This window comes from Tympanuchus pallidicinctus, unplaced genomic scaffold (genome assembly GCF_026119805.1).
Source record: "Tympanuchus pallidicinctus isolate F22 unplaced genomic scaffold, pur_lepc_1.0 scaffold25, whole genome shotgun sequence".
Taxonomy (NCBI): domain Eukaryota; kingdom Metazoa; phylum Chordata; class Aves; order Galliformes; family Phasianidae; genus Tympanuchus; species Tympanuchus pallidicinctus.
Window position 1 is genome coordinate 9,785,925 of NW_026294742.1, and position 23,251 is coordinate 9,809,175.

A 23,251-nucleotide genomic window follows, 5' to 3' on the forward strand; every position below is an offset into this window, starting at 1 on the left:
CAGGCAGTTTCAGCCCCCTGGATGTTGGCCAACCACAGTGACCTCACAGCCTTCCTCTGAGGAGATGCGCTATGTGGCTGCTCCTGGTTGCTATGTGACACTTGCATAAATACACAGCCAAACACACCTCAGCAGGCCCCAGACATTGCACATGGGAAAAGATTTCATAGGGCCTTTTTCAGGTGCAGTCAGAGAAATGTTACTCTCAGGCTTCAAAGTATTCCCGACAAGAAGAGGTAAGGCACCTCAAAGTGGCAACACCCTTACAGCCCTCAACCTCCTCAGAACACCTTCAGGGAGAGACAACCACAGTTACATGTCAGTGTCCCACTGAGGTGGGTGAAAGGAGCGCAGCGAGGAGCAGGGCAGTGTGAGCAGAGCAGCGGCCATGCGCTACTGCAAGGACTTTGCCAGCAAAACAGACTCCATCTGACTGTGGCGTGTCAGTGCTCAGCTGCCAGGCTCAAAGAGTGTCACGAAGACAGGAAGCTGCTGATCTAACCCTTGTGCAAAGGATGAAAATAGGTTCAGCAGCCCTGCGTGTCTTTGGTCAGTGACGCTCTCATGAGGTTCAGTGAACACAACCACTCATGGAGCAAATCAGACTCCAGTACTGCAGTGTTCAGCAGGCACGACAGGACAGCCCATCCCCACACACACCATCTCCTCCCTGCCACATTTGTTCTTTACATAAAACCATCCCTTCTTCTCTCGTAACGGTCAATTTCTCAGGGTCTGAACTACCTTGGGGTACCTCTGAGCACACCTGGCCACTTCTGGGGGGATTCACCTCCCAGCCATGAGCTCTCCTCAGTGTTTGATGACCGTGCTGTCAGTGCTGCTGGTTCCAGCCTTCCCAAACTCTGATGCTCAACTTTACAGCCAGGGGAAAGTGGGAAAAGAGCCTACTGGCTCTGTTACTGGAAAATACTCACTAGCTATCCCCATCATGCTAGCTTGCCCATCGTTCCCACCATTCACATCATCTCCCAGAGGCAACATGGAACTCTATAGACTTTCAAACTCTCACTCAGAAGCAGATACGAATGGGATGGAATCTGAAACTCAGATGCTTGCTCTGGACTTGCAAGGTCTGCCAGGAGGCAGCAGAAGAGCCTCCATGCTGTACAAGGCATGGGGGGACCATGACATCAAGGGATGGGAAAATTATTTCTTCTCTTTGCCAGAAACAAATGAGGTTGAAATTAAGCATGTCAAATAGAATATATCCCAATCTGTACATGAGTGACTGATGCTTTATAGCCAGCTACAACACAATTACAGCCTGAACCTGCAGGGCAATGAGCTGGGTGACTCAGCGAATGCCCTCCCTTTCGTGGTGCACTCGAGGCGAGGGCAGGGCTGGGAAGGAGCTAGCAGCCCCGGGCTGGCCCAGCAGCTGTGTGCCGAGGCTCCATCCCCACTGTGCTGCCCAGTGCCACTGCCAGCAGCACCTCGCTTCAGAAACACGATAGAAACGAGGAGAGTGCAGCAGAGCGGCAAGCATGCCTTGGGTTTATGACAGATCACAAACATAACAGCTCTGACACAGCCGTGGCCTCCCAGGGCTTAGTGGCCAGAGCTGTCCCCATGTCCCCTCCCATACCTTCACATGGGGACTGCTGGGACCCGGCGAGGAGCAGAATGACACGAGGTAAAAAGGGACGGGACAGAAGCACAGGAGCAAACGGGTGGCACTGGGTTTGCAGACACAAGTGCACACGGCGCAACGCCTGCCTGTAAATGGCCTGGAGGGACGCAAGTGCTTGAAACCTGACTGCAGGAGTTCATTCCGGACAGAAGCAGCGATACAGCAAAGAATTCAGCGTACAGCCACGTTTGCAGGGGAACAGTGCGGGTCGCCCAGGCTCAGACTTGGCTCTCGGTCAGAAGAATTGCTCTTCTCCCGGCCCCCCGACTGCAGAGATGCCCGGCGCTGCTGCCGCTGGATGTCACCAGAGAGCGGGGCCGTCCCCTCGGAGCTCCGCTCCCCGTAGGCTGCAACCCGCGGGCCGCTCCTGCAGCTTGGAGAGCGCAGCGCTACCCGGAGGGCACTGCGGTACCCGCACGGCAGCCGCACACGGGCGCGTTTCATTCGGCACTGAGCCGGGATGTGGAGGGCACCAGGGGGCACCGGGCGCTGGCCCAGGTTGCAGGTCGCCATCAAAGTCCTGCGCAGGGCACGGAACAGAATGAAGGGCCGGGTGCTCAGCTCAGCCTCGCTCCTGCTCGCCCTCAGCTAAACGGGAAGATCCACCGCTGGATCCAAACCTGCTTGCTGTAAAATGGCATTCCGCCATTCCCAGCAGAGCAATGAGAGCTGCTGGACTGAACCCACAGCCAGGAGTCAGCCCAGCAGAGCGAGCCAAAGTACTGCTGTATTTTCCAGCTCCTCTGCCTCGTCTCCAGGAAGAATGCCGGCATGTTTGATTTTTGTTTCTTCCTCCTGTTTCCTCCAGTCATCATAGCAACTGCTTGTGAGCAGAAAAAGCACCATTCCCCATCTCTCTGCATAGGTAACGATGGAGGAGTACACATAGGGAAAACTTGTGCTTGAAGCTAAACATCAGAAGTACGGATCTAAGTGGTCAGCGTGGTGGTTCTCCTCGGGATTAGGGCTGCCAGCAACCAGCTCTGCACTCGCTCAGACCACTTCTGCAGAGCAGGCCACACTGACGAGATGCTCTTCCAGATCTCACACTGTTTCTGCTAGAAAGGGGGCTTGTCAGCTGCCCCAGGCCTGGAATTGTTCAAGGCCAGCTTAGATGGGGCTTTGGGCAACCTCATCTAGAACAAGTTGGCAATTGGTCATCTTTAGGTCCCTTCCAGCCCAAATCATTCTACAACTCTATTCCATGACTCTAAAAGCTGCTTGCTTTGATGCCGTTTGCAATGGCAAGGCAAGTTTGCCTAGGAAGCCAAGGACAGAAGGGCAGGAATGAGCAGTCGAGGAAGGGAGAAGCTCACATTCAGAGGGATCACGGTGAACCCTGTGGGTCTCACACATAGCTGAGCCACTGCAGGCCTGCTGGCCCAGCAGCCTTGGACAGTCAGGCTGAGCTGGATTCTCATAGAACCACAAAAATTAAAAAAAAAAACGGAAAACCAAAACAAAAATCTCTTCTCTGCAATCCTGAGGGGGGTGATACAGAGGTTATGAATCAATGCCATAGAAGCGCTTTATGATCCTCAGCATAAATGCAAGATTTTAAACTGTTCTGAATGGCTGTGCACAACCGCAATTTCTTGATCCCACTCAATTTGCCGGTAAGGAAAAGATTACTCCTGGATCGGTGTCTCTGCTATAAATTACTGGCAGTGGAAACAAATTCTGGATGCTGAAGTCATAGCAAATGTTAAGAGTGTCAGAAAAAGAATAACAGAGAACAGAGTTAGCTTCAGCTTTGTTCTGCATCAGAAGCAGCCCTCCGCCTCACTCTGTGTTCTGTCACCTACAGTCAGAGCGGTGCCACACAACTGCAGGGCAGGGCCTGTCAGCTCCAGCTCAGCCAGGAAGAAGCCGGACCCTTCCTCGTGCTGGCCAGAGCAGCCTCAGCCTGTAGGGAAGCTGTAATCCCCAGTTTGTGGGCCCACAGCCAGTTGCCTTGGAAATGACAACTTCACTGCAGAACCACACAGCAGGATGGGATGAGAAGTCTGGGGTAAGCATGACAAGCCAAATGCTCCCCGCCCACGTTACTGAGCAAAAGGGTGGAAGAGTAAGAGCCCTGTACGCCGAGCAGCAGGAAGGGCAGCTCATGCAGGGCTGCCACAGGCTGCTCTATACCATCCCAGGCACCAGGCACTGAGGAGATGCCATGCCTGTGAAGTTCAGTTCACCACCCCTCACAGCCGTGCTGCCCTGCAGGTGCCCAGCAGAGACGTGCAGGGTGCATTTATCTGTCATCAATGCCCAGGGAATGCCCTCACCACAGGAATTCAGAGGATGCTGTCTATGAGTTCCAGAGAAACTTTCTCTGACTTCATTATAGTAAAATACATGACGCAATCCACACATGTAGATAAAAAGCATGGCAATACTTGAGAAAAACTGCATGGAACTTCACAAAGGTAGAGCCCACACAGAGTATTACTGATGGAAACCTGCACTGAGCTCAATTCCACTTCTTAACTAAGGTCCCTGCAATGCTCCAGAACAATGTACCGTTCCTCCAAAACTTGAGCATTCTGCAACAACAACCCCTGATGCAGCAGGTCCCAGATCTGGGTAGCAGAGAAAGCCCCAGGCACAGCTCTCACCCATCTGCACCGGGAGCAGGCGAGCCCAGAAAGCCATGCAGGTGCTCAGCAGCCTCTGCACCACTGCCCTGGCTCAACCATCTCCAGCTTGGAGGAGTGCTCACCCTCACAGTCCCCACATCAACCAGCAGAGCTCAGATTCCCACTGATAAAGCAGTCAGGCACCTGGCTGCCTTTGCAGTAAATTAGTGGAATGATTTCACTGCCGCCTTCCCTCCTTCTCCAAGAATATGTTCACCGAAAAATTACCCGATACACCCCATCTGCTGCCCATGCACAAGCGAGTCCTTCACTCTCAGCTGTTCTAACAAACAGTTACTTGGTCAAGGGTAGATCACTTAACCTTTCTTTCTGTTTCTTAATCTTGAAATTATTCAAAAAAGTTTAATTTATCTCAACAAAGGAGCCTTTGTGTGCTCTGAATCTGCAAAGCGTTCAACATAAGCAAACTCTTTGTGACTGCACAGACACACTAACCTGCCATAGCGGGGGGTCAGTGTGCCAGAGGGGCCCTTCCCATTGGGGCTGCTGTGCTCTGGGGCACTCCTGAACTTGGAAGTTGTAGGAAAAAGTCATATGATTCCTTCTGGCCATGCAGTAACAAGAACATTTATATGTGAAGCTTCCCACCCTCTCAGACAAGAAGAGTAGATAAAAAGGGCCTGGTTTCTGATGCTTATCAAATGGAAGCCTTCAGAAGAAGAAATGTGGGAGCAGAAAACACCAGAAAGAGTTGTTGAAGGGAAGTATCAACTACAAAATTCTGGTAGAATGGTCTAAACAAGACCTTAAAAGGGAACGAGACTGCTCCAAATACTGGTACAGCTAATTAATGAAAAGCTTGCAGACAAGCCCGCAAACAGACTACAGCAAATTTCTGCTTCTTTTTCAGCAAGCATCAGCTTAATGTTATTTCAGTGGTCTGCTAATCAAACCATACCGACAAGGCTTGCACTGATAGGAGCAGCATCAAGTTCGCTCCTGACTCTGTACAAGGAGCAAACTGCAAGAGCAGGAACACCCAGTATGCCAGTAAGAAACCTGAAAGCAGAGACTGAAGAAATGAAAGCACAATGAAGAAAGCTCACAGCATCCAGCTGCCAGGCTAGAAGCTCGTACAGAACACAGCGGACCTTGAGAACAGCTTGATGTTTCTCCCGAACACCAATACAGGCCAAATCATTCACACCACTGCTTCTGCACCCACCGGGCTCCAGCTGAGCTCAGTACTCCAGATGAGCAGGGATCTTTACCAGTGGTTGTGCTCTGGACACAAGATGGTGTTTCTGCAGAACCCCAACATCACCACATCACTTCTTCAGGCTAAGCTGCCCTCCTGCTGCTGAGTTTAGTGATTTTTGTTTCCAGTTTTAAAAACGGGCTTTATTTATTTGCTCTGTTAACCCTTGAAAAACAATGCCCTTAGGACCACTGTTTACTACAAATTTCACCCCCTAACTCACTGAGCAGCAGGCCGGCCTGCAGCCTTACTGCTTCACATATGTATGTGAGCACCAGATTCACTGAAATCCTAAATGACATACTTACTCAACATCATTAACTTAAAAATCCTCCTGCTAAACTCACACTAACGTATACGGAATAAGAGCCAAAAAAGCAACCTCTATCTGAAGAATCCATGCTGCTAAGATAGAAGAGTATTTATTTGTTCATATGAATTTAGTATGAGTTTAGAAACGTTGTGCCTAATGCTGCCCTTCAGAAGTGCCACTTCCAGGTCAGCGTGAGCTCTCTGGCTTCTGTGTCACAGTGAGATCAGGGCTGGGCTGCAGTTACTCCAAAGAGTAACTCTAAAGCGTCTTTTTTGGGAGTGGGAGAAGAGGATGTCCATTCATTAAAGCATAAAAAGAGCGACGTAATAGAAAGAGTCAGCAAATCTAACGCTCAGCTTTACCATTCTTGGTAACGGGGTGTAGATCTTTTTATTATATTTCCAAAAATCACTGACATCCCAATTCGCAGAGAGGAGCGCTGCACGTTGGAAGATAACAGGAAAGCCTTCTTTCCTTCCCTTAAGGAAGACCGGGAGGAACTGCAGATCCTCCTCCTGGTAAACCAGAGAAAGCAACAGCCCGAGCCGCAGCAGCAGCTGAGTAACAAACTTTGCCTTGAGTTACCGCCGCCAGGACGGAGAAAAGCAGCGGCGCCTTCTGCCGCCCCGCCGCAGAGAAGAGCTCCCGCCCCGCACCGGGACAAGCGTCCGCCGACCGGCCCGTACCTTATCGTCGTCGGGGGACAGGTTCTGCAGCCGCTCCTTGTCCGCGGCGGCGCGGACCTCCCCGGGGTCGGGGTCCGGGACGGCGGCGGGGTCCGGTTCGGGGCGGGCGGCGGACGGCGTGGCACGGCGCTGCCCGACGCGCAGCGCGCCGAAGTCCAGAGTCTTGCTCTCGAAGGCGCCCTCGACGCTGCAGAAAAGGCCGCCGCGCTTCTGCCGGGGTACGGCCGCCGTGCCCGGCCGCGCCAGGTAGACCGGCAGCTCGTCGCTGCCGCGCCGCCCGCCAGCCGCCATGCCCGCCCGCCTCGCCGCCGGGGAAGGGGCCGGGGACTGGGCCGCGACCGGGGCGGGGGCTTCCCCGCGGGGCGGGGAACGGGCGGGAGCGGGGCGGCCCCAGGGGCAGGCGCGGGGGCCGCTCGACTGGGCGGGCCGGCTGTCGGCGTGTCGGGGCCGCGGTGCCGCCGCCCGCGGGGACGGGAGCGGAGAGCGGGGCCGTCGAGGCCGTCGGCGCGCTGGAGGAGCGGGCGGCCCCGGTGCGGCTTTCCTAGAGAGCGTTTGCCGAGCGGCGGGCGCTAAGCTGAAGCCGCGGAGCGGCGGGCGGCTGACGGGGCGCGTGCAGGCGCGCTGCCCGGCGGTTCGTCCCGACCGTCCGGTCCCGCCGCTGCCGCGCCGGTCAGGGCGCTGAGCGGCGCTGCGATGTGTCCGCGCGCGGGCGCATCTCCGGCCTCTGCGCAGCGATGGAACAGGGAATCCGAGGTGGAAGTTCGGTGCCCATCCCGCTGTGGTTTTGCTGGCAGTGTTCGCTAGGGCTCGCTGCCAACGAATAGGCTCGAGCGTGAGTGCCCGACTATCACAGATGGCGCTTTGGTGAGCTTCTGACTTTACGAAAAGTGGGTGCTGCCTGCAGGCGAGCTGTCACAGGCAGTGTGGCATTGCGCTCACGTCCGCAGTCACTGCAGGAGCACGTTGTCGTTCATACCTTACAGATAGACGCAAGTGATATCTGCTGCAAAAACTGTCATGCAAACACAGCCAGCATAAAAGCTGCATGTTTTGGCTAATTTAAGCTTTGAGATTTCCATTGCAACCTCATTTCAAAAGCACGGGAGATCTGAAAGACAGAGAGGCAAGGCTGAGTTTTAAATATGCAAACTGGTGTTTAACTGAGCCTATCAAATTCATTACACAGCAGCAAAACCGGAGTTCTGACTTAAAATTATTTTTCCAAGCACTTATTTTTTGTTATACAGAACATTTGTACATCATACCTGGGCTTAATATCGTTCAAAGTAATTTCTCACACCCCCTATTTGTGTTCTGTTGTTGACTAAGAGATGTCGTTTTCCAACATTTTCAAGAAAGAAAGCAGAACCGTTGTCTGCCGGTCCTCCAAGGGTTGGTGGTTCTCACACAGCAAAGCGTCCATGGAACCTGACCCCATCACAGAGAACAATGACCCCGCGTGATGGTAGGGGAGGCAGTTTGTGGCTGCTGGCTGACACAGGCCTGAAGTGAAGGGAAATGATTTGGGATTGTTTCCTTCCTTTTGCGCCCTGGGAAGTAGCCTGCATTTGTTTCTGGGTATATACCACAATAACTGACTGTCCCTTTTTTCCCCACCTAAGCAGAACAATTTTCAGGACCTTAAATTTTTAACTAATTATTCAGGTTCAGAGGGCTAGGAAAACAAAGGGCCCACTAGATATAAATATTTATAACCATTGTGTGTCAGTAAACTTGCACGAGTTACTTTTAACGAGTAGCAGAAGAAGGAAGCACCCGTCAGACATCTGAATGAGTTTGCTGCAGTTTCCTCGACTACAGCACAGGCTTTCCATTCGTAGCCAGCTGCTTACTGGGGAGACTGCTGGCACTGCTCAAACCACTGCATGGGAAGCGGCTGCTCAGTGGGTTTCTGCATGAATTTATCTTCTTTGTGCTGCAAGCAAGGTCTGCTGAGCACACGCTGAAAACTGGGCCAGCTTCTGCCCCAGCAGTGGGGGATGTGACACAACTGCTGCTCTCTCCTTGCAGAGCAGCTCCAGACAGCAGGCAGACCCCTGCCAGGTCAGAGCTCTTGAGGAAATGACCCTTCCTTGGGGCAGAATGTGTGCTCTCAGCCCCGCGCTCAGGAGTGGAAGTGTAAAGCCCTTGTTTGGGCAGGGACCCCTCCTATGGCTGTGTACAGAGAAGGAAAATTCCTTGGAACGGGGCCTGGCCTTTGTCTGATTCTAGAAATGTGCAAAAGTTTCTGCACTGTGCTTTAACAGAAATATTTATTTAAATCTTGGTTCTTATGTTTATTCTTCCTAGTACTTTGCAGCAGAAATTACTGCATTGAATTTGTTTGCTGGAAAAGGAGTATGGAGGCTGTTTGAAATAATGGAGGCCTTAAAATGCAACCGTTAATGGAAATTATTCACTGTATAAAAGCCAATTCTTGGTTTTATTTCTCTGCCTTCTACAGCAGAATCTTTAGATCAAGTTGCCATTCACTATTAAGGATCTTTTTGTTAGGTGTTATAAGACCATTTGTGCAAAACTACTATGAAAACTGAGGCTTGGGTTCAGTATCAATGCAATGGCGTTGCTTTTGAGCCCGGAAGAATGCGTATTTCTTTATTTGTATGTCTGCAGATCAGATTTGAAGCTTAACTGCACAATGACAGAATGTTTGTCCTCTGTAATTAAGCGTGATTTCTTCAAATCATATGTTTATATGCCAGCTGGCAAAGTGCTTTTCACGTAGTCATGAGTGGAGTGTCTTCAAATCCTGCTGGCAAACCTGATCTCTCATTGTTTGTCTATGCAAAGTGGCCAGGAGATACAGATCAAGGAGGGGATTCCATGACAAGGCTGCCGTCCCGCCCGGCGCAGGAGGATGCAGATGGCAGCATCTGAACGCCTGTCCTTGGGGGCTGCCACAGGACCTGCCAGAACCACATCAGCCCCACAGCGCATCTCTCTGGTTTCATGACTGCATTCATTTCCTGACATAGAACAAGATTCCCAGGAGTCTGACTGAGCCTTCCTGATGGTTGTTGATGATCATATCTTGAAATAAAAGAAATAGGATAATCTGATTTGGGGAACAGCATGTATTTTATGGGGAATTATGTTTTGTGCTCAAACTTCTAAATTTATGTTCAATTACACTGTCCCTTTCTAGCTGAAGATGAACTGTTTCTGTTAAGCAGCACTCAGAAATGGAGATGAGTCACAGCACAGGGTGAACCATACTAGTTATGAATGGGGGAGCAGTGCAGCCTTCTTGGAAACGTCCTTTAGCCAAATCCCTCTCCAGAAGGATTAGTTAATGCGATGGGACATAATCGCCCTGTCTGGGGTGTGCCTTGTACACCCTGCCTCCTTATAGATTTCCTTTGTTGTTACTCATGTGCTGCAAGAGCACCAGCTGGGTTTCCTGCTAGCACCTGGGCAGGGGATCACAGGCTTCTGCCCAACAACTGCCCAATCGCTGAACAGCCAGGGAGAGGCACCACACGTGATGCAACTTTCACCAGCATTTTCTCAGTGAGGCTGCCCATATAGCAAGAGTTACCTGCTAAGTGTTTAAAAGGGAGTTTAAATTGTCCACTGAATCATTTGAACACCTGATTCCTGGTTTCCAGATGCACTACATGATGTGATTCTGTGTGTAGCAAAACCAGAAAGGAATTAAAAAGAAGTGAGGAATGTCCCATGTTGTGGTTTCTTGCTCACATAATTCCTGTGCCCCTGGGAGCTGCTCGATGCACTGGGAGGTTCAGGCCATGCGGCGAAGGCGAGGCCCGCAGAGGCCCATGCCTCCCTTGTCTCACTAATATGATGGAGGTCATTGGCCCTCACTTTTGTGTTAGACTGCTAGGGGAGCAGAGCCAAGAGCTAAGTAACAGAACTTCACAATGTTTAGTGCTTTGCTCTTTATTCTTGTTTTTTTTCTCTGGAATTACTCAGCCTGTTTAAAGAAAGAACCGCTGGTGGTGGGGGCGCATTTTGGGCTCTGTAGATATGACCACAATGCTCATTTGACTCAGGGAACGTTGTGTTACTGGAAGAAAATAGACTGTTGACTTCAGCTGACAATTGCCCCCTCTGTTGCCAATGCTCACAAGCTCAGGCAAAGGAGAGCCATGTCGTGAGTGAAGACATTTCCTTCCTTCAGCAAGATAACACCAGTCTCTCTATCTCACATGCTTCCCACAGGATTTTACAGGTTGCATTCCTTTGCTACACACAAGACAAGTAACAATGAGATTATCTGAATTAACTGAGTTATCTTGTTTCGTGCTACTCTGCATTCCTTATTTATTTATTCAAGTTTCAGAAGACTGCCAGATAAACAGGATTTCTTTGCTAATTCATTCTTGCAGCAATGTCAGGGCAACTTCCAGCACTGCGTTTCCTGTGCCTCAGGAAAACTGAGGCTGAGCACAGAATAAGTGGAGGAGCCAAACTTGACAAGAAGAGTCTGCTGTCCTGTTTAGATTTAGAGGCAGAGGTCAGAGATGAGTGGCTTCTCCCATTTCCCAAGAAATGGCACACTTGTTGAGAGCAGGCTGTTACCATCATCAGTCAGGGAAGGCAAGTGGATTATGCTTTATCTGCCAGTTCATACTGACATTTACAGATTGTGATCAAATTGTATGTAACCTTTTCTTTGACGTGACAAAGGTTGTGTTGTTGTCTTTGAGAAGAAACCACAGACAGTTTTCCAGTCTTTCTGCTATGATTGTGTCTGGAGGGATGGCAGTTTTTGGAAACGCAGGCAGCTAGAATTGATGACAGCATGGCAATAGTACAGCAATGTTAAATACATCCATGTGTACTCACGTTTGATATGTCTGTTGAGACATCAAAGAACTGGTGATAATTGTCTTCGCCACAGAGTCATGCTGGGAGCTGATGTTCAGCTGATTTAAGATCAGTTTTCCAGAACACAGTTTACTCATAGGAATGTCTTTGTTCCCAAGCATATGAGTTTATGTGGGAGCCTATGAACGTGCCATTTATTTGACTGGGCCCAATCTGGGCACATCTGGTATAGCAGTTGTGCTGCCCTACACACCTGTAGTTAAACAAGGCAATACAGACCCTGTCAGCTCTGCTTCGTGTTGGATATGCTACAGTGGATGAGATAAGTAAATGGGTGAGACTAGAAGGGCATACTTTGTGCTGCTGGAACCTGGCAAAGAAGGCAGGATGGGTATCTAATATGGAAGAGATATGAGGTGGGAAATAAGCCTTTACATCAGGTACTGGTGAAAGATTTCATCACAGGCACAGGCAGCATCTGACAAGCTGCTATAAAGTAGGGTGGCAATTTTAATGAAATATTTCAGCAAAGTCAAAGAAAAAAGATTTGATTGTCAAAAGCCTATTCATCATTTCATGTTAAAGCCACAAGGGAAAGCGGGTTCATAGAATGTTCATATCTGTTTCAGAATTCTGTTCTACTCCTAGAGTGTATTCCTTCTAACAACACATACAGATTGACTTCAGCACGCTCTCAGTCTCCACGCTAACTGAGAACACTTACCTAATGTTAAAACAGATCTATAATCTTCTGTGCTGGGTTATTCCAAGAATACTTCTGAAATGGAGCAATGCCTTTTGCTTCCAGATTTGCTTAGTGCTGAACAAAATCTATAGGAAATTCTCTACACGTTGGATTTTTGTCCTGAAATGAGCTGATAGTCAAAATGTTAGCAAATAACAATTGTGAAACAGGAGTTCAGAAAATTTCCCTTTGGGAAACCTGGCCTCTGCTTCTTTCTCCAGACCTGAAGTGGTCTCCCCTTCAATCTCCCTGCACACAGCCTTGTTCCTAGCCTCAGGAGAGCACACTGATGCTCTACAGCAAAAACAGGTGGTGCATCTAGAGATAATTAGTGATTATATGCCAGTGATTACATGCGTATAATTAGTAATTAGATGTTTACAGAGTAGAATTACAGTGGATTTAAAGGTACAATGTTTGTTTATATGGTTTCTTGTGATTGCAAAAATGCAAGCAGTGAAATATATTATGACCTGGCTGGAGAAGTAGGCAGGAGTTTCCCCGTGCACATTTTCTGTCACTGCCCTACACCTACTGGTACAGCCCAGGACATAAGCACCTTAAGTGCATAAACACTGCAGGAACCAGACTGCAACTGAGAGATCACAGACTGCTTGGCTGTCCATCCAGCCACACAAAGCATTTGCCATCACAATGAAGCAAAAACCTCTTCCCTAAACAGCAGTGAGCACCACCTCACAGGATCTGGAACCTGTGCTTGCTGTGGTCCTGACTACTTGCTGATTTTCACAAATACAGATGAAAATAAGTGGGCTGGGAAAGCATCGTTATCTCAGGACATGTAAAATTGTGCTAACCTCATTTCACGATGCTTAATGTGACAAGAGAGGTGATTCCACTGCCAGCGGTCCTGCATCAGTCTTGGCTCAGCATCAGCCACCAGTGAAGCATTAGCAACAGCTGAGCAAAGCCTTGGCTCCAGCACTGCTTGCAGACTCTGCTTTTCCCCCAGTGAGTCATGACTTTATTGGGATGAACTGTAACTGGAAACAGAAATGACAGGCCAGTGACACAGTGCATGAGCAGCAGGCAGGCTGAGCAGGCTGCTGATGTCAGCGTGACAGGAACCAGCCTGCAAGGAGCAGAAAGAGGCCCTGGCCCAGGAGGGCTTGACAGTAGCAATGTCATTGCTGTGTGTGGAGCACAGAAGTGGGTCCTGGATGCTCAGAATGGGGTGTGGGGCTCCCAGAGGCTAAATTCAGGTTCATTTGAAGTTGCAGGCAAAACTGTTGTCCACTCAGCTTGCGATGCATTTGGTTTCCAGCATTGTCAGCACCACTGTTGCCTCACAGAGCAAATGTGTTACATTGCCTGGTTTATCACCTCAGACAGCACAGTGGGCTCATAAACCCAGCAGCTTCACAGGAGAGGCCAGGGAGACACTGAAACCACCTGCAATGAAACACAGAGACAATTGTTCCTACAGGCAGATCCCTGCTGTTGCTTTCCAAGAGGCAGGAAAGTCCACTCTGCCTCCAGCTCTCCTGTACAGATGCTTGCCTCTCACCAGGGCTCTGGCCCGCTCAGGATGGTTGATAGCAGCTGCTTTTACATCTTTCTATATCCTTGCCATGGTCTCTGCTCACAGTTTGGGTTATAACCTTTTGTTTACCCCCCCCCCCTCAGCAGTGCAAAATACATGGCAAATGAAAAGCGAGATCCAGGTCTTGTAGCAGATTACTACAGAGATTTGTACCGAGGTGACAGATGCTGAGCAAGGACAGAGCCACAGAGGTCAGAATACCACCAGTCCAGAGGAAGTCTGGAAGTATTTCTGCTTTCCACTCCATACCTCAGAGCCATGTAGTAACCACTGAAGTTTTGTCTTCCATCTGTTTGCAGGCAGAGGCGGGGAGAGAAATCATGAGATAGAGATTTATTCCTGTTGGCCTGAGAATCAAAGTAAATCCTGGCTGAAATCCCTCTCTGTTGAAGGAAGTCGCTTCAGGAGAGAAGCATTCAAATGAAAAGATAAGTTCTAGAGATTTTATTTAAGCTAAAACAATCCCCTTGAAGGTTTTATGCAAAGAACAGAGAAAAAGAGCCTAAACACCAAGATCGCCCCAGCTCACAGGGACACCGCAGCCATCCAAGCTCAGCCTTGCGAAGGTAGCTGTTACCGCAGCCTGACATACACACCAGAATTACCAGGTCTGATCCAGACCAATAGTTGCAGCATTCTTCCCCCACCACCATTACAAAACAAGTTGGTGACTGGACCCACATTAGGCAGTTGTCTGTTTTTCTTGTGGTGCAGCCAAGATGGAAGGGGATGCTGACATTTCTCTTAGGGACTGACTTGCAAATGTCATTCGCATGAAAAATTTACCCATCCAAACTTTACTTGCATTTCTACTTCATAGTGGTTCCTGTTAAATGTATCCAAAATAGCAATGATGGTTTCATCTTGCTGTGTTCATCTTGGCTAGGAGAGTAGGTTTTGTCACATCCTTATTTAAAAACATCGTCCCAGCTGAAACTAAAATATATAATAAAGTAAAAGTAAAGCTGGATTAACAGAAATGTGGCTCCATAGAGATAGATCTGTGCAAACCCAGTGCAGTTGAAATCACAGTCAGGCTTGCTATGTTTTGTAACAGAGGTAAACATTTCCTCTTTTTTCATGGTGCTGGCAACAAACGATGTCTGACTCCATTGGTCAGGCAAAGCAATTACGTCTCTGAGGTGCGCTGAGAAGAGGCAGGCAAGAAATAAATATGCTCAAGGCAGTTCAACAAAGTCCTTGATGCTGATACTACTCCTTGCTGTGCAGCAAAATTTTCCTATGGATAAAGAAGGAAAGCAAGACAGTAAAAGGAGGAAACTTTCAGCAGATCTGGGACCAGCAAGTCACTCCCCTCCCCCCATTTTACGAGTAGTTTTGCTCAGGCTGTTTTCACTGCCCTACATAATTTCTCTTTGAAAGTACTGCCAAATTATCCTACAGCTGTTAAGGACTAGTAGGCTATCCCTTCAAGAGAAATGTTAAAATAGATCAAACAGATAATGTCCATTTATGGAGCTTGCTAATTATACTGAAGACAAAAGTAAGCACAGCTTATGACAAAAACAAGTCATCTGTATTACCAAAATCTATCACCAGCACACATCCTGACCTTCAGTTCTTTGCACATGGTCCTGGAATGAGCTGTTCCCTGAGCTCACTTCCAGTTCCTCACATCAAGCCCACATCTCTTTAAGAAGGCCAGAACCCAAACTCAGCTGCGCTGGATGCACCTGGAAGAAGTGAATTAAAAAGGCAGACCTTGGCCAGAGTAAATCCCACCACGTTCACTCAGCCTTAGGCTTGTGGTGCATCCAGAGAGAGGGGAGTTGAGCAAGTTGGTCCAATTTCAGACCACGTGGACTAATCCTGTTTCCCAGCGAAATTCTTATCCGAATAGATTTTCTTCCTGACTGAAGTGTGATGTGCACAGCTGCTAAGGGTCTGCTCCGCTGGGCCGTGATAGGAGGTTGCTCTGCAGCAAACCTTCAAACATGCAAGACGTACTTGCAGGGTTATGCTCCCAGAGTGCTGTAACTTCTGTTTTTTCCTTCTATTTTCCTTCTCTGTGAAGACAGTAGAGACTTCAAGTACTAAACTGTTCCTGAATGCCATCCAGATTTAATTTCAGGACCCTGTCTCAGAAGCTGGAAGAGGAAGCTGCAGGTAAATCAGGATACTGTAATGTCTGCCTGGTTCTGCACTGCTTTCCTCTGCAGAAAGATGTGCAGAGCAGGCAGTGGAGGACTGTGCTCCATTCCACCCTCTGCTGTGCATAACTGCTCCCTGAAAGGGTGAGGCAGTAAAAGTCATGCTACTAAACCTCTAACGCTTCTGGAAGAATAGTTTAGATAGAGGTAAAGTGCTACATGCCCTTACAGGATTACAGACACTATATTAACATTAAAGTTTTGTCTTTATATTATATGTTTAAATCCTCTTTTGTAAGGTCTGAAGGGGCTTTTCCTCATTTCCAGCGTGGTTCATTCATCTCAGTTGCCACGACTTCTAAGCCAGTGTCTCGTCTTCACATACCAGAGGCAGACAGCAGTGAAAAGAATCAGACAGACTCATCACACCACAGGCTCGTTCCTGTGCTCCACAGCATACCACTGTGCTGAGCATCACCACTCTAAGAATTTCAGCAAACGTGAAAAATACAGAGCAGAGAGAGATGATCAGATAAGACACATGCTTCCTTGCCTGAGAGGCTAGAGCCCAAGGCCCAGATTGAAGCATTTTGATGGGGGCACTTTAAGAGCACCGACAAGTTATGAATGTCAAATGGCTGTGAGCTTTATGAATAAAGTGAAGTGCTTTGAAATGCAAAGTTGTAGAAAGCAGCATTCTGGTCATTTCCCTAGGAAAGCGTATGAGTATTGTACCCACTCATGACAAGCTTTGAATGTCTGAGTTTGCAATCAGTCTGCACCCCAGACACACTAATGCCTTGGCTGCAATATATCACAGGATGTCCTGGGTTAAAAAGGACGATGATCATCTAATTTCATCCCCTGCCATGTGCAGGGTTGCCAAACACCAGACCAGACTGCCCAGAGCCACATCCATAGCTTTCTTACATCCCACAAAACATCCCAAAAATATTTTAGGGATTTCAGCTCTGTTACTGCCAAACGTACCATTCTTCAGAGCTTGCAAACCAAAAAGTTAAAATTCTTTCCTTTTTCCCCCTCTATTTTCTCCTCTTACTACAGATTTCTGAGTCGAAGACATGGATAACATGGCAGGTCACCTTTGGCACGTGGTCTTTCTACTTCACTGTTTTTTCCTTCTACCTTTCTACTATTTCTGATGTGCATGCTCTGACATAGAAGTGATTATTTGAGTGTGTGCAAGATGCTTGAGCAGCTTATGTCTATGGTGTGCTCTTGCACAGTGGCTGTCAACATCAGAATATTCAAATCCTTCGTTCAGTGCCTAAGATAACTGCTAAAAACCCAAGCAGCACTTACCATGGTGAACTCTGAAAGTTTCCACATGCTTTGTTGTGAAGGTAAAAATAAAGGCTTGTGTTTCTTGCTAAGCTGGAATGCTCAAATTCTTTTTACAGCCCACATCAGTTAAGCTACCTTAACTGTTCTGGCTGGTTTACCCAGGACAAAGAATAAAGCTTGGCAAACTGGTCACTGTTTCATATACAAAATAATCTAAATTATTGTAGCTTGTCTTTTTATTATGCTTGGTAGATACTGTTGTTCTTAGCAGCAAGATGTCCCAGGGGCTGTAGCCTGTGCTACCTGCCTGAATGCTCATGGAAAATTTCCTCAGGTTTCATTCATGAAAATACATATATTTCTAGATACCTCATGAAAGCAATCACATGGAATATTTCCAAATCTGCCAACTTCCCTTTTCCTTTTTCAGTGCATACTCTCCCTTAATTCAAAAAACCCATCCAGTTGTATTTTAATCATGCCTGGACAAAAGTTCAGATCCTTAACTTGGAAACTGCTGTTGAAAAACATTGCATAGTGCCAGCTGAACTTCTGGAAGGGCAGGGAATTCCCCACTGAAAGGGAAAGGCACCGCTTTCAGACTTCCCCTATCTGCCTCTAGGAAGCAAAGCTCATTATGTTTCCCCTGGACTTCGCAAAGCAGAATAATAATAATCTTGGTTGGTAAAGTATGTTTTGTGTCAGGTTAACATTACTCAACTTCTGGGACAGGGAAAACACAGAGAATGTACAAAAGACTTTATGCTCCAGAAGCTTCTCCATTCAGATCTCTGAATGCACAGAACATAATCAGGGCTATTATAGGAAACTAAGAACTAACGAGTCACTTCTTTAATGTTAGTGCTGAATGTATGCTGCAGTTTGTTCATACAGGAAATAGCCTGCCCCAGAGTGGAGCCATGAAGGAGCAGATGTAGTTCAGCCAAAGAGATGCTGACACACAAGCACAGTTTCTGTTGTGCCTGACTCAAGACTGTAACAACAGAACATACAGAGTCTGCTGTGCTTTTTAGCAATGGAGAGCAGCATCCTTCCCTGCAAGAAGTAATTGTGGGTGGCCTGAGCCACTCCACTGGGAACAGATCCTGGATACAGAACTGAATCATATTAGAGCTACACTGGCTCCTGCAAAGCACTGCAAGTCCTCCACACAAGGCAACTTTGGAACAGATGTCCTTTGTGGGCGCATATCAATCTGCACGTTTGCAGTTTAAAGGTGTTCTGTGGCAGTTAGATCGTGTGTGTGGCTGACTGCAGGAAGGAGAGTTGTGTCCACCATGAACTCACTCTCTTCACTGCTGTCTGACTGAAGTGTCAGCTGTGTAGCAGATGGAAGCTAACGCATATAGACTGGGGAAATGTGAAAACGAGGAGAGCTCCCAGTGTCCCTAACTGGAGGCATGGCCCATCCCATTCAATGGTGAGACTGCTCCCTTTAGTTACTCTTTAAATGCTCAGGAAAGGCCTCTATTTAACTACTTTCAGTATTCACTATGCCACATTTCTTTATGGTACAAATTGAGCTCTGTGTATAGAGAATTGTTAGGAAACCCATTCCAAGACGAGACTGAAATGCCATCTCATTGATAACTCGTCTGCACACTTCCAGAAGCCCAATATCAAAGCACTCAAGCTGGCATTTCACTTTTGGCTTCAGATGGGCCTAAGGGGAGTTCAATCACCAGATAATACACTTGTCCTGGGAAGCATTTCAGCGTACGCCTGTTGGTAAGTGCCAACACAGTTATCTCCTGCTCGAGTTCCTGCTGAAAGCCTTCCTCGCTCTGCCTGCTGCTCGCTGCCACGTTCCACCCTCTCTTACCCTCCTGGACCTCTCAGTGCACAGCCTGCAGGTCCACTGCCCTGGGTGAGCCGCCTGCCCTCCTGCCCAGGACAGTGGTGAAGCGCTGCTCAGGGTGTGGTGAACAGACAGCTGTGTTTGGGGGCTCAGTAATATGATTTCGTGTTACACATCAAGCAAGAATGCAGTAATTCAGCAACTCTGTTTTATGCATCTAAAGGAAACCAGATGAAGCTACACAATTTTTTTTTGAATCTCCAGATTCCTTTTGCAAGTCACCTCATTTTGTAAGTATTCATTCTCCCTGAGTCCTCTGCAGATCAGAATTTAATAAGTACACATAGTTGCTTGGTTTTTTTGGTTTAGACTTCTCACAAGAGCTCCAGGTACCATTTACAGAGAGAGAAAACACCATCTTAGGAGCAGGGTGAGATTCACTTACAAAGCCCCAGCTTAATCCAGCTTGCCAAGATACATCTTCAGTAGTTACAGCATGCAATAACTTACAGTCAGTTATTCAGTGACACAGGACCACAGAAGCCACAAATACTGCTGTAATGCTTTAATGTGATGGAATGCACAGCAATAATAGCAGGGTGACAAAGTCTCCAGCTACAGCAAAAGAGGACAAGCCCAAATACAACAGCCACAATCACAACAGCATAAGAAGAAACTCTGCTTACCTTTAGAAAGCTTTAGATATGCAGGGACCTCCAGGAAGATACCCTTTCCTCCACTGCCAACCCTTAAATGAGGTCTGGGCAGGAATGGATCCTGGCTGCAGCCCTTCCATCACACAGAACATTGCACACAGCTGAGCTCCCCTGGGTTGGCCCTGTCTTCCCACCAGCTGCTCCATCACTGCTTCAAGCTCTGACGTAGCATTTCTGCTACAGCTGCACTCTTAGAGAACTCATGACTGCTGACCTTCACTTCAGCAGATGAGTTAGTGGACCTCAAATGCTCATTTCATACAGCCAAGCAAGTGCTGTAATACATTCAAGTTAATACTTAAATATACCTCCTACTTCATGTCTTGCTTTTTATATACATGTTCTTTTGTGTTTGCCGTTCTCCAATATTGAGGAGAATGTGTATTAATATTAACTAATTAATACTGGTATGTATTAGTACAGAAAATTATACACCTGAATTGCCTAAGACTTTCACCTAAAACTATTTTTCATTTTAGAGAAAATATCTACTTGAATTGTCATCTGTGAACTGTGAAGTAAAACAAAACAGTTGCATACGCAGTTTGAAATACAAACCTTGTGGTTTGCTATGCACATTCCCATCTAGAGGAACACACAGACAAACAGATGTAGTAGATATAGATGTAGTAGAATTTGTAATTATTATGCAGGTCCAATTTCAATTATCTGTAGATGTTTAACAAGCAAGTTCCAGGTTAGGATTATTTGATGAAGATGCTCACAGATGTACTGAGCAACACAGACATCCACCTGCAGGAAACGCATCCAGGAAACGCAGTGCTGTTTGTCAGTTGAACTGATGTTTATAAATCATTCTGCCCTCTGTAGTAAGGGGAGAATATGGTACCTCCTACGTACAATGGCCAGATGGTAACTCTGTGTATTATCAGTCAGGATGAGATCTGCATTAATGTAAGCAACAAGATTACAATTTAATTATTCCTAACCTTAAATCTAAACCAAATATTTTACTGTTCATAGTTTTCCTAGTAAACCATTAATGAATTATATTTGTAGGAATCACCTCTGTTCCATAAAGAAAAAGGTTCATTTTCTTTCCAATTCAGAATCACTTTTGCTCCAAAATAATAATTATTATGCTAACTATTGACAATATTATTGCTGTTAAATACATTATGGCATTCCAGCAAATACCTTAACCCCCTCATAGAATCACAGAATGGCCAGGGTTGGAAGGGAGCTCAAGGATCATGAATCTCCACCCCCCTGCCACATGCAGGGCTGCCAACCTTCCCACTTAGTACCAGCCCAGGCTGCCCAGGGCCCCATCCAGCCTGGCTTTGAGCACCTCCAGGGACGGGGCATCCACGGCCTCTCTGGGCAGCTGTTCCAGCATCTCACCACTCTCTCTGTAAAGAATTTCCCACTGACATCCAACCTCAATCTCCCCTCCCTCAACTTAAAACCATTTCCCCTTGTCCTGCTGTTATCTGCCCTTTCAAAGAGTTGATTCGTCTCCTGTCTGCAGGCTCCCTTTAGGTACCGAAGGCTGCAATGAGGTCACCCCGCAGCTTCTCTTCTCCAGGCTGAACAAGCCCAGCTCCCTCAGCCTGTCTTTGTAGGGGAGGTGCTCCAGTCCCCTGCTCATCTTTGTGGCTCCTCTGCACCCCCTCCAACAGCTCCCTGTCTTTCTTGTACTGGAGGCTCCAGACCTGGACACAGTACTGCAGATGGGGCCTCACAAGAGCAGAGTAGAGGGGGACAATCACCTCCCTGTCCCTGCTGGCCACCCCTCTGCTGATGGAGCCCAGGACACCATTTGCCTTCCGAGTTGCAAGGGCACACTGCTGGCTCATGTTAAGCTTTTCATCTATCAAGACCCCCAGGTCCTTCTCCGCAGGGCTGCTCTCAAGCACCGCTCCTTCCAGTCTGTACGGATGCCTGGGATTCCTCCGGCCCAAGTGCAAAACTCTGCACTTTGCTGTGTTGAACCTCATCAGGTTCACCCTGCCCACCTTTCCAGCCTCTCGAGGTCCCTGTGAATGGCATCCCTGCCTTCTACTGTGTCGACCGCACCACTCAGCTTGGTGTCATCAGCAAATTGCTGACGGTGCACTCGATTCCATCACTGCTGTCATTGATGAAGATGTTAAAGAGCACCGGTCCCAAGACAGAGCCCTGGGGGATGCCACTCCTTACCGGCGTCCACCTGGACACAGAGCCATTGATGACCACCCTCTGTCTGTGGCCTTTCAATCAGTTTCTTATTCATCGAGTGGTTCACCCATCAAATCCACATCCCTCCAATTTGGAGATAAGGATGTGGTGGGGGACCCCTGTAGAGTTCCACTACCCACACAGTGTAAGTTTACTGGACAGTGCACGCTCCAAAACATTTCTGTGTTGAGGGCCAGACCCCATGAAAACTTTTCAGTGCAGGTTTAGCTGAACCAACACCAGAAAGACTAAGACAGCTATATCCTATGGGAAGCAGAATGGCAGTGGAGAACACAAATCAGAGCACAACCTTCCTGTGCCCGTAGGCACAGCACTGCCAGCATGGCTGGGGCTGAGCTGCGGTGCGGAAGGACCTCTGTGACAGAGGCAGGAAGCCCAGAGGTGCTGGAGGTGTGCCTGTGGCCAAACAGAAGCTGCAGGCCTTGCCCTGCTCTTAGCTTGTGTGAGCAAGGGATGCAACACAGGCAGGATTCAGCTTTGCAAGGACCCAGGAACAGGATTCACAGCACGTGGCTGGAGTGCAACGACTGGCATCCCACCAGCCTAGAGACAGTATAGGCAATCATGTCAGGCTTATTGTTAAATCAGCATTTCTGACTGGAAACATTGAAAAGCTGATTTGATGACTGCATCTCTCCACATCCCAGGTTTGTATTATTAATCTCTGCAATTGCCTTGCATTTATGCCTGTGGATAGCAGATGTCCTGAAGCCATGAGTATAGAAATGTATGAGTACAGTGTACCAGAAAGTTGAATCGCTTGAATTTCCTGCTCCTCATATGCTCTCGTGGCTTGAATACTGATGAGAGCTTGACTGGTGAGTGTTTTTCTGAGGCAGTCAAGGAATTCAGGACACACATAACATTAGGGTGCAGGCTAGGGTAGGAGTTCAGTTTAGTCATGGCTATGATGCTCAGGTAATTTCTCCATTCTATTATGTAGATTGCTGTAGTATAAGGCCAGAAGTAAACAACTAAATTTTTGTTAACCTCAATACAATGAGAGGCAGGATGTGTGGCTGCATCTCAGTTAGGACTTCTGGACTTAAAGCACTGCTCAATTTCATATGTGCTAAAACTTTTTGTAATCCCTGCTACTAACAGGTGGTTAAGAAATTGAAGATGATGAAGTTTGTTATCTGTTCTTACACGCTGACCTGTTTATACAGGAGAAATGTGTGCATGATTTATGTCTAACTCTTGAGGAGGTATCTGTCACTGAGGGCTGGGTACAGCTGTAGGCCATGCCTTTGATCGCACATGCAGATTTTTCTGGGCCCTTCCCAGCTCTGCTATCCTTGTTTTCAACATCTGCAGTGGCACAGAACTCCATGCAGCATTCAGAAGCACAAACGTGTAAAAGGTTGATGTGGTGACAACATCTGATTCTGTCCCCAGTTATCCCTAACACTGCATTCTGTGTCGAATGCTGATTTGCAAGATTCCTCCCTGGGCTGGCAATTCCACTCAGAAATGGT

The 23,251-nt window shown here is 47.8% G+C and overlaps 1 protein-coding gene and 2 long non-coding RNA genes across 4 annotated transcripts in view; 1 reads left to right on the plus strand and 2 right to left on the minus strand.

The window, feature by feature from the left end:
- Window positions 1–6,827, minus strand: part of DPYSL3 (dihydropyrimidinase like 3) — a 28,330-nt gene extending 21,503 nt beyond the window's left edge. The window contains exon 1 of the mRNA XM_052689799.1: window positions 6,500–6,827. Within this exon, the coding sequence (XP_052545759.1) occupies window positions 6,500–6,790 (291 nt within the window). The 5' untranslated portion in view covers window positions 6,791–6,827. The remainder of the gene's footprint in view (window positions 1–6,499) is intronic.
- LOC128084040 (uncharacterized) lies at window positions 6,630–10,196 on the plus strand. Its single transcript, XR_008208315.1, has 2 exons — window positions 6,630–6,745; window positions 9,311–10,196. It is a non-coding gene; the product is annotated as an uncharacterized LOC128084040 (long non-coding RNA).
- Window positions 10,197–11,119: 923 nt separating this feature from the next.
- LOC128084039 (uncharacterized) lies at window positions 11,120–16,170 on the minus strand. 2 transcript variants are annotated; one of them, XR_008208314.1, is made up of 2 exons: window positions 15,194–16,170; window positions 11,120–14,860 (listed from the first exon to the last, which is right to left on the minus strand). It is a non-coding gene; the product is annotated as an uncharacterized LOC128084039 (long non-coding RNA). The 2 variants fall into 2 exon arrangements; XR_008208313.1 differs by having other exon boundaries at window positions 15,165–16,170.
- Window positions 16,171–23,251: the final 7,081 nt, after the last annotated feature.